The sequence below is a fragment of the Silurus aristotelis genome (genome assembly GCF_946808225.1).
Source record: "Silurus aristotelis genome assembly, chromosome: 8".
Classification (NCBI taxonomy): Eukaryota; Metazoa; Chordata; class Actinopteri; order Siluriformes; family Siluridae; genus Silurus; species Silurus aristotelis.
In genome coordinates this window covers 9736959-9748355 of record NC_139581.1, presented here as the reverse complement: position 1 = coordinate 9748355, position 11397 = coordinate 9736959, and the positions used below count along the sequence as shown (strand labels likewise).

The window sequence follows — 11397 nt, the reverse complement described above, 5'->3', positions numbered from 1 at the left end:
GTTAGGGGTCGCCACAGCGGATCCTCCGCACGTTTGATTTGGCACATGTTTTACGCTGGATGCCCTTCCTAACGCAACCCTCCCCAATTTATCCGGGCTTGGGACCGGCACTAAGAGTGGCTGGGGATGGTTCCCTGACCGGGAATCGAACCCGGGTCGCAGCGGTGGCAGCGCTGCATCTTAACCACTAGACCACCAGGGGGGCTTGTGTACTAATGGACTAAAAATGATGGACATGCATATAAAGAATGAAAATAGTAAAGATAAAGGCAGGTAGGAGGCTTTAACACCTTTCACGCTGAACTGTTGAAGTGATTTCTGCAGTTTAAACATTCCCTTATTTTTTCTTGGCAGGTAATCAAATTTTCATGACCAATATTTTTTTTTGTTCCTTGCTATGTTTATAAAAGAAAATGTGCTGCCAAGTTGCTGTTCACCGCTCCAAATATATTCATTCTTTGGAGCAAGTGTATGTAACAGAGCAAACAAGGTCTGTGTCTGGATCAGGAGTAATCTTTGCTTGATCAGTGGAACCTATAACAAATAATATTGGAATTATGTATGACTATAACAATAATACAAAAACAGTTTTACTTTAAAACGGTATAAATGTGTATTGGTTTATACTCACGTGAAGGGTTAATATTAATTTCAGTCTTCGATGTCTGTCCACCTGCATAACTCACAGTACAAGTAACAGAATGATCATTTTCCTCAACAACCCATGTAACCTCTAAGGTTGCTTTCCATTTCCCATTGTGTAGAGGTGTATTACTAAAGCGTAAAGCTCCATGTGAAATACTCAGGCTCAGTGTTGGAGGTGATGGGGGGCAGGTGTGTATCACACTGCAGGACAAGGTTACTGGTTCACCAACTATAGCTATCCCAAGAAGTTCTGCCTGTGGTTTCTCAGCAATATCTTCAAAAAACAAAACAAAGAAACATACAAGTATTTTACCATGTGATTGGGTATTTTATTTTCCCATATATACATTTCAAACGCCACTCTTTGGCCTGTTACACTTGTTTTTACCCCTATCTTATACATATACAAATGCATGTGTGTGTGTGTGTGTGTGTGTGTGTGTGTGTGTGTGTGTGTGTGTGTGTGTGTGTGTGTGTGTGTGTGTACAGCACTATGAAAAAGTATTTGCCCCCTTTCTGATTTTAAACATCAAGCAATTCTTTTTATCAACATTTTTAAGATTAACAAGATGCAATTTTTTTGCCAGTTATTGCAAACACTTGCAGTTGTTACCTCCAAGGGTTGCACAATCAGTTATTAGTTTTAGGGGGCAATAACTTTTTCCCATAGGGCCAGGCAGGTTTGGACCACTTTTTACTTATTTACATAAAATAAATAATTTCAAAACTTAATTTTTAAATTTACCTGTAGTTATTTTTGTGTAATATTAAAAATGAGCTTGATGATCTAAATCATTTGTGTGACAAATATGCAAAAAAAAGAAAACCCTGAGGAATACACTTTTAGATTTACATTTAGCAGACGCCCTTATCCAGAGCGACGTACAAAAGTACTTTGAGTCTCCAGCAATCAATAAATCTACATGTGAATACACTTTTCATGGCACTGTATATATAATATACCCACAGTATATATAAACAATATGGTAGTAAAATATGATCTATATAAACAACTTTATTAATATAAAGTTATTGTGTACATAGTATTTCTGCCTCTAGAGGTCCTCACTGTTCGATGCTGTTGTCATTTCTCTGTTCATTTTAACATTATATTCCCTTGTGTCTCATTACCAAGTTTTCTCTTGTGGATTTTTTTATTTTTATTTTTTGTACCTTTTTTTTGTTTTCTGTTTTTTTCTGTTTGCAATTTTGTACTTTTGACATCACTTTACTTGACTTGATCCAACTCTTGACACATGATACGTTTTTTGGAAGTGGGACTAAACGGAACAACAAAGATGAAACCCATGCAGACGTCACAAGAACAAGCTGAACTCCTGACACTCCTATCAGTTTTATAGACCTCTAACTGCAAGATTTATTCGGCTCTAAACTTAACCCTATTGAGCAAATTTGTCATGAATTGGAATGCCTTCTCATCCTACTAATAATCCAGAGAGATTACAATTACCTAATTTATATAACTCAGCAGTTGAGGGTTAAGGGACTTGCTCAAGGCTCCAGCAAGGGCAAGTGTTGCTGCAACTTGAACTCACAACCTTCTTATCAAAATCCGGAAATCTTAACCACTTAGGTATGACTTCCCCCAGTACAACAGCTGTTATAACAGCAAATATGGCCTAAATGTTTAGTGAAATGTTTAAAAAGTGAATATGAATATTATAGCCAGGTGTCTTGCATACCTAATAAAAGTATTGATCATACCTGTTACCTCAAGGGCAATAGTTTCATCCTTAACATCTTTTCTGCTGTATGTTTCAATAGAATTTGGGTCCATCCAAGGAAACAGTCTTTCCTCATTATGCTCCATCTCAAGTGGCTGTATCTTTAAGCTGCAGCTTTTGTAATTGGAAGATCCATATAAACTTGTCTTTCCTTTAAACTTATCAATGATATTTTGTGTTGAATAGCCATACACCAGAGGGTAACCTGAAGTGGAGAGTTGATACCATTTGACATTGGTGTTACTACGATGGGAATTTTTGAGTGTGTAACTGCAGGGAATGACCACACAGGAACCTCGGATACCAGAGATTGTACTGGGGATTGTGAAAGTCCAGTCCACTAACCCTACAACAAAACAAAAATAACAATAAAAATAACAAAATAAAATGTTTATCATACTTTTTCATGATGCATGCTAAATACAGTGCATGTGGAAAGTATTCACAGAGCTTCACCTTTTCCGCATTTTATTTATTCCAAAATTCCCCATAATGACAACGTAAAAGAAGTTTGTTTGAAATCTTTGCAAATGTATTAATAAGTATTCACAGCCTTTGCCATGACACTCAAAATTGAGCTCAGGTGCATCCTGTTTCCACTGATTATCGTTGAGGTGTTTCTACAACTTGATTGGAGTCCACCTGTGGGAAATTCAGTTTATTGAACATGATTTGGGAAGGCACACACTTGTCTGTATAAGGTCCCACAGTTAACAGTGCATGTCAGAGCACAAACCAAGACATGAACTCCAAGGAATTGTCTGTAGACCTCCGAAACAGGATTGTATCAAGACACAGATCTGGAGAAGGGTACAGAAACATTTCTGCAGCATTGAATGTCTTACTAAGCACAGTGGCCTCCATCCTCTGTAAATGGAAGAAGTTTGGAACCACCAGGACTAGAGCAGGCCACCTGGCCAAACTGAGCGTTAGGGGAAGAAGGGCCTTAGTCAGGGAGGTGACTAAGAACCTGATCGTTACTCTGAAAGAGCCCCTGCATTTCTCTGTTAAGAGAGGAGAACCTTCCAGAAGATCAACTAACTCTACAGCACTACACTAATCTGGCCTGTATGGTAGAGTGTCCAGATGAAAGCCACTCCTCAGTAAAAGGCACATGACAGCCCACCTGGATTTTGCCTAAAGGCACCTGAACAACTCTCTCATAGACCATGAAAAACAAAGATTAAATCTTTGGCCTGAATGCCAAGTGTCATGTCTGAAGGAAACCATGCACCGCTCATCACCTGGCCAATACCATCCCTACAATAAAGCATGGTGGTGGCAGCATCACCAGGTCAGGTTTTCCAGTAGTAGGAACTGAGAGACTTGTCTGGATCGAGGGGAAGATGGATGTACATGGCATCCTTGATTAAAACTACTGGGCACCTCTGTGAATGTCCTTGAGTGGTCCAGCCAGAGCCCAGACTTGAACCTGATTAAACATCTCTGGAGAGATCTGAAAATGTCTGTGCACTGACACTCCCCATCCAACCTGAAGATGCTTGAGAGGTTCTGCAAATTAAAATGTGAAAAACTGACTATAAATAAGTATGTTAAGCTTGTAGCATCATACTCAAAGTGTCTTGAGGCTGTAATTGGTGCCAAAGGTGCTTTAACAAAGTATTGAGCAAAGGTTGTAAATACTTATAGACATGATTTCTTTTTTCTTTTTTGCAAAGATTTCAAACACACTTCTTGTCATTATGGGGTATTTTTTGTAGAATTTAAATCAAATAATTAATTTAATCTATTCTGAAATAAGGCTGTTACATAACAAAATGTGCGAAAAGTTTCTGGATGCACTCTATTTAGAAAATAAACAAAAATAAACTCCTGAGCAGCTCAGCAGATATATGCAAAACTGCTTGTCTTGCCTGTAGCCCTAACCTTAAACATCTATAATGTATTAGTTTTCATATGCAAATTCATCTTAACAGCCAGGAGAAAATGCTAAATACATTAACAAGTTATGTGCATACATATCAAGATCATCTTACTTACTCTTAACTCTTAAAGTCATCTGTGCTTTTTGAGAAGATCCTTTAAATCTTGTTTCACAGGTAATGGTCTTGCCGTTATCATTAGCCTTTGCTGTAAACTTTAATGTGGATTTAGCTTCATGTTTAATTCCTTTTGTGCTTATAAAAGTTATGCTTTCATGTAAATTTTCATAATTCCAAAGAATCTGAGGTTGGTAACTTGAGCACCCGTATGTAACAGAGCAAACAATGTCTTGTTGCACACCCTCCAGAAACTCTGTGTTTAGAGCACCAATATTGGGTTGATCAATGGTACCTATAATACAAAATACATAACAAAAATGTCAGAAATACAGATTCATTTTCTTTGTAAACTGATTCATAAGAAAACTACGCTTTAGTGCCACGGTTAAAAATATATAAGATTACGTGAATAAAGTTGTAACAGCACCGGCTGAGGTACTGGCATGCTGGTGTATCAGCCTCTTGAGAAACACCTCTCCTCTTCAAAAAGCACACAGATGTAAACATCTGTATCCTTGGATTCGGTCATTGGTCGCCAATATAGACTGCGTAAAACAGGCAGTTTCTGTTTGATATCGATGGTTACATCTGAGTCCTATTCAAAGAGGATATGTTGTTTCTCAAGTGGCTGATACGCCAGCAGATTCTGTGACCATCATATTTTGTGACCTTAGAGGGCGCTATTGCGCAAATAAATAAATATTTTGTATGCAGTTCAACCAAAAATATTCAATTAGCATCTGTTTCTCTGCAGCACGACTACAGACTGTTCTCCAAGCGCATTCAATGTAACTTGCATTTCAACGGTCAAGTTCTCACATTACATTTAACGAACAGTGGTCGCATATGTATGAATTTGTGCTGTTTGCAAAGCGAACTTTCCTGGGTTATCAATTCTACGTGGCACTAACGCTGATGTAGAATACACATAGTAATGCATTCGATTTTTTGTATGGACAATAAATTACATTGAAAATGTTTTTAAATATTACTTACACTGTGCAGTGTGTATTTCTGTAGTAGATGCAGTGAGGCCACCACTGTGTCTAACGGAACACTCAATTTCTTGTGTTTCAGACTGAACATCCCCTTCACGTATCAGTGTGATTTCCCACTTTCCATCACCATTGTCTATGTGTAACAATTTGTCGTCTTTTCCGAAACTTTTCTCAATCCCTTTCAAACTGAAAGATGGGGGTTTGTAAGGACAGGTGTGATAGGTTGTGCATTGGACTTTAATACTATCCCCAATTTTATCACCACCAGAAATGTGAACTCTTGGCTTTTCTGCAGATGCTACCTTATGCAAAATGGACAGAGAAAGCAGAAGAAAATTACATTAAGCTTCCAAATATTAACTGTTGCAAAGCTCAACTTCATTTAAAAAAAAAGCCAAAACTGTATGTAAATGTAACACTCACAATCAACATTAATTATAGTAGAAACATCATAGAATTTGTAAGTGGTCCATCCAATATTTTCCGGGTCTACCCAAGCATATATTCTGTCTCCGCTGTGGGAAAGACTAAGGACTTCAATCAGCAAACTGCAGACCTTGAATTTTTGCTTATATAAGCTGGTTCTTCCTTTGTATCTATCAATCACTGAAGCAGGGTTCCAACTGTCAAACACTACAGGATACCCACGTTCAACAAGCTGATACCACACAATCTGATATGGATTCTTAGGTGGATCAGATGAGTAGTCGAATGAACATGGTATAACAAGGCAGGATTTTTGCAGGCCACGAATGCTTTGTGGCATCGTTACTGTCCAGGCCCACGTGTTGTAAAACAGGATACCTATGTGACAGAACTGGTATATTAATTCATTTCCATGTTCAAAGCTATGTAAGGTTAATCTCTGCAATTTTCAAAAAATCTGTCAATCAAGTGTGAGGGGTGGGACTATATTATTATAAAGCGTGTTTGTACTGGGAAGTGACGTAACTCACAGTCGATGGCCAAGAGGGGAAATGCCAGTAATAGACGATTTTGGGATTTTGGGTTTTAAATAATGGAGGTATGTGGGGAAATTGTAATAGTTCACGTTTATTTCTATAGAACCTCTTACAATGGACATTGTATCAAAGCAGCTTCACAAAACTTTTTTTTTTGCAAAACAGAATGCTTATTCCTGATGAACAAGCCTTTTTGGATTGCATTATGGTTTGCTTAGATACTAAGCACCCGTGCAAGCAGGACACATGAGTAACCACATATCACATTCTGTATTACTCAATCGTTTCTAGTGGTATGCCATCAAAGGACGTCCTGGTCCTTTAGGTGTTCTTTCCTTCACAAAAAGCCTATTAGCCACTTCACTTAGGTTGGCTAAGACATCATTATTCATGTTGCTGTTTGTCAAGGCCACAAACTCATTGGACCTGTCCAAAGCTAAATGGATTCTGAGTGAGAGGAAATCTGTTGAGTATGAACTGTCATCAACTTGCTGCATGAGCATTATAATGTCCTCCACAATTTCACGGACTACCTCCATTGTTTAAAACATTAAGCAAAATCTTCCTTTTTTACTGGCATTTTTGCTATTTCTCCTCTTGGCCGTCAACTGTGAGTGACTTTACTTCCCAAAACACACATGGACAGTAATATTATCCCACCCTTGACACTTGATTGGCAGCTTTTCGTGCAACATGATAATTAATATTGATATTAAAATATGACATGTTTATAACTCGTAAGACACGGGAAATATAATTGCAAATGCAAATGCTTTTCTATTTGTAATTTGGCAGCCACTGTGCCTTCACGAAAGCGGAAACGCAAATGGTAATGCAGCATTTGCAATTGTGTTTGACTTATGTCACAATGTATGCGTCCACAAATTAAAAATGCAATTGCAAAAACAATTTACTGACAATTGCCTGGAATATTCTCCTATACATAACATCCTATTGATGTTTTATACAAAAACAGTATTTAAGTTTAAAACACACTGTACCATAAAGTATTATATCCATTAGCAGGAACCTCCTCATGTTCTCAGGCCAAAATGAAACCAGATTAACAGACTTGTAAATTCTAGAATGAGCAGGAAAATGTTAGAAAGATTATATGGAAAACAGCATTTGTTCTATGCAAGCTTAATCATGTGAGAGAACATAATTCACTATTTAACTTGAATATAGTGTTCTATTTTACAGGCCTAATCACATCTAGTGTAAATGCGATTAGAAAACACAGTAAACAACAGAAAGCCAAGCTGTCCCACAGAGCAACAGAGTCTCAGCACAGTTTCAGTATCACGCATTCCTGAGATTTCCCTGCCTACTGTAATATAGCCAGCACCTTTTGGCCTTATGTCACTATTATTTTCTATAATTTGTCTCATCTGGTTTCCCCTGTAGTAAGAAAGTGTTTTATATATCCACATCCTTCAGCTGAAGTTTTATACAATGCATGTTCTCCATATTAGACACATTATTAGAACATTGTTGTCAAGATTTGAATATATGTTAATGCTGTATGGACCAGTTCTATGCAAAAAATCTCTAACATTGGAGAAGGAACACGAAACGCTATTTAATAATATCTGTAGTTAGAGATAATCATCGGAAGGCACAAGATGGCTTTTACTTTCAGTTCAGCTATTTACAGTGCCATGTAAACAAGTTAGCGCTCCATATGCTCTGCTCCTCTCATGTTCATGCACCATGAAGCTCATGGAGACCACCTGTTTTCCTGGTTCACTATAAGGTGTTGTGTGTGAGCTCGCGTTATCAGTGTTTATTTACCTGTAAACCGTGTCCGATAGCTCTCCGTTCACTGAAGATACAAAATAATGACACCACCGCCGTCTTCTTCCTCTGGCGTTCAGTTACTGACCACCACCGCTCCAAGTGGACATTTACTCCAGGATATAGATTCGAGTTTTTGGGGCAGTTCAGAACACCTACTATGTGTCGTCTCTCCCAGCATGTTAACTCTCAAACCATTTCCAGTTCATCCTAAATCATATCAGTTTTAATAATCCTATTTGTAATTTAAATATCTGTCAAAATATTCAGAGAGACATGGAGAAGAAATGCAATGGAGACACAGAGAAGTGAATGTAGAGACTGCGGTAAGCAGAACTGCTCTCAGAAAACTGCTATGTAATAAATGTAGACCCCTGATAAAAACACAAAATAATGGTGATAGTACTGCAATAAATCAATTGCACGCTCTGAGTTTGGCTCGTTACATTCACTCACACACAGACACACACACATATACACACCGGATGCCTTTTAAAGGTCCAGCATATTTAATGCTACACTATGGAAAACTGTGATCATCTCGTCAAAAGTTGATTAGGTCTCTTTTCAAACACACAGGCACACATAAGATGGATGTCATAACTAGTTTTACGATTACATTGGTGTGGATTACAGTTATATTGTATTTATTATTTATTTATTATTGCATTTTTTATTTTTTTTTTAGAGAAGTTTTCAATGTCAACTCTTACGCTATCATATGACTTTAGTGCTTTAATGCAATAGGAGTTGGTATACATATTCAAGGGCGTGTATCGATGGTAGTATTTGTGAAGGTCTGGGCCAAAATTCTAGGACCGATTTTCTTGTCCCAGTCCAGCCTGGTTTATCTCTAATAATCAGCTAGTGGCAGTAAAAATAAACCCATCTTTATCAGGGTGGCACCTAATGTCCATCCATTACAGTTCCATCATTGTTGTGGTGTGCTGTTCAGTAGTGGTTGGTTAAATGCAGAATTGTTCATGCAAATTGCAGTCCAAAGCCATTGTAACAGACTGTTTCTTTTAATTACAGTCCAAATCCATCCACATAGTTCTTGAGTTGCTCAGTAATTTCATGGGACTTTAGGCTATTCATGTGGAACCAATTATCCTTACCTGCACAGAGTTTTCTACAATTGAAGAGAACTCCATCCAGACGTAGGGTGCTGAGATGGATCAGGGGGATTTCAAAACAAGAAAACAACAAGATCACTGGACACTGGTACCTTAGGAGCATGTTTAACTCAACACAAAAAGAGAGAGAATGAGAGAGGAATAGAAGGATAGTAGAGGAGTAACAGGGAGGGAGAAACATGGATGATTAATTATCCTTATTGTTACATAAACGTTAAAGACACTGTACAGTGTACAGCCAGAAGGCAACACAATAATAACTACCATGATTCTATGATGGCTGATGATTGTTTTTTTTTCATGATTGGTGCAAATTTTCTAGTCTGGTAGCTCGTCATATTTAACCTGTTGTTTCCTGTATTTTTTTTTTTTTATCGTGTCTGTAGTGATTTTTATGTCAATTTATTATAAGCAAGGATTTTATTAAAATTAACAAAGTTCACCTCCTGTTATTGTTTAGGAGTGTTTTCTCTGATCTGGTACCTTTTTTAGGTAAGTATGTTGTAGAGTTGGAGTCTCATCCGTAGGTGAACCTGTGGTGATCTCAGGTGAATTTTGAATTTGCTTTGACAATATAATAGTGTCTACAAATTATTGTAACAAATTAACATAAAAAATTTAAATGCTTTTATTATTATTTAGTATAATAATTAATTGATTTAATATTAATAATATAAATAAAGTTTCTTTTCGGCTTCTCCCGTTAGGGGTCGCCACAGCGGATCCGCACGTTTGATTTGGCACATGTTTTACGCTGGATGCCCTTCCTAATAATTTATTAAAATTATTATTATTAATATATTTTATTATTATTATTATCATTCATTCATTCATTCATTCATTTATTCATTCATTTATTCATTTTCTCCCGCTTATCCGTAATTCGGGTCGCGGGGGCAGCAGTCTAAGCAGGCACCGTCCCTTACGGTCCCTCCTGCAGGTGGTGAGCCCACGGGAAGTATTATTATTATTATTATTATTATTATTATTATTATTATTATTATTATTATTATTATTATTATTATTATTATTATTATTATTATTATTATTATTATTATTATTATTATTATTATTATTATTATTATTATTATTATTATTATTATTATTATTATTATTATTATTAATTTGGTTAGTTTTCGAAAATATTTTGCCATGGTTGTTGACTGTAGATGTGAAATATGTTTTCTTTTGATAGAGTGTGTTAATAGAACAGTCTATAATTTCATTATAAATAGGTTAATTTAAAATGTATCTTTAAATAGGTTATTTGTTCATAGAGGTTATTTGCATTTACATATTATATTTGCACTGATACATTGGGTGAAATAATTATTTGATCCCCTGCTGATTTTGTGAGTTTACCCCCTTACAAAGAAATGAACAGTTTAGAATGTTTAGGTTTATTTTAACAGAAAGAGACAGAATATAAAAAAATCCATAAAAACTTTAAAGAAAGGTTATAAATTAATTTGTATTTAATCAAGTGAAATAATTATTTAATCCCGTACCAAATTAGAAATAATTTTGACTTTCACAGACCCAAATTAGTCCTGTCCCTTTAAGACAGGACTCCTAATATCAAGTGATTATATGTATAGAAGACACCAGTCACCTCTTCCATGCAAACCTTTCCATCACTATGGGAAAGACCAAAGAGCTGTCAAAGGACATCAGGGAAAAGATTGTAGACCTGCACTAATTATTTACTGCACTGTATATTGCTTTGGACTGTATTTTTTGCTCTTTTGCAGATATATTCAAAACAGAAATGAGTGGTATTTTGATCTAATAAGTGTAGAATAATTGCCCTTGGTCAAGGCCCATGACCCTCAACTGCTCAGTTGTATAAAAAAAAGTTATTGTAAGTTGCTGTAAAGGAGGTTGTCTGCTAACTCCTGTGTGTCCTGTGTTGTGTTTCACTTTCCTTCTGCCCCAATTACTTTCCTAACCACATTCCATAGACTGTGTATGTTGAACATTACAAAGCTTCTTTTCTAGTTTCCGTCTTTTCTGGTTTTAATTTCCTGTCACCTATTTAAATAATGAATCTACTGCTACTGTCCATGTCTACATTTGGAATAACTAATAAGGGGGAAGATGTAGCTCAGTGG

At 36.6% G+C, this 11397-nt stretch overlaps 1 protein-coding gene across 2 annotated transcripts; it reads right to left on the bottom strand.

Annotated features, from left to right (window-relative positions):
* Nucleotides 1-230: 230 nt before the first annotated feature.
* On the bottom strand, nucleotides 231-8355 carry LOC310729780 (uncharacterized protein). 2 transcript variants are annotated; one of them, XM_083548261.1, is made up of 8 exons: nucleotides 8148-8355; nucleotides 7355-7434; nucleotides 5815-6195; nucleotides 5390-5689; nucleotides 4392-4685; nucleotides 2371-2736; nucleotides 632-919; nucleotides 231-534 (listed from the first exon to the last, which is right to left on the bottom strand). In XM_083548261.1, exons 2-8 carry the CDS (start codon nucleotides 7389-7391, stop codon nucleotides 452-454), a joined length of 1749 nt encoding a protein of 582 aa, XP_083404387.1. In that variant the 5' UTR covers nucleotides 7392-7434; nucleotides 8148-8355; the 3' UTR covers nucleotides 231-451. The 2 variants fall into 2 exon arrangements, with proteins under 2 accessions (XP_083404387.1, XP_083404388.1); XM_083548262.1 differs by lacking the exon at nucleotides 7355-7434.
* Between the last annotated feature and the right edge of the window lie 3042 nt (nucleotides 8356-11397).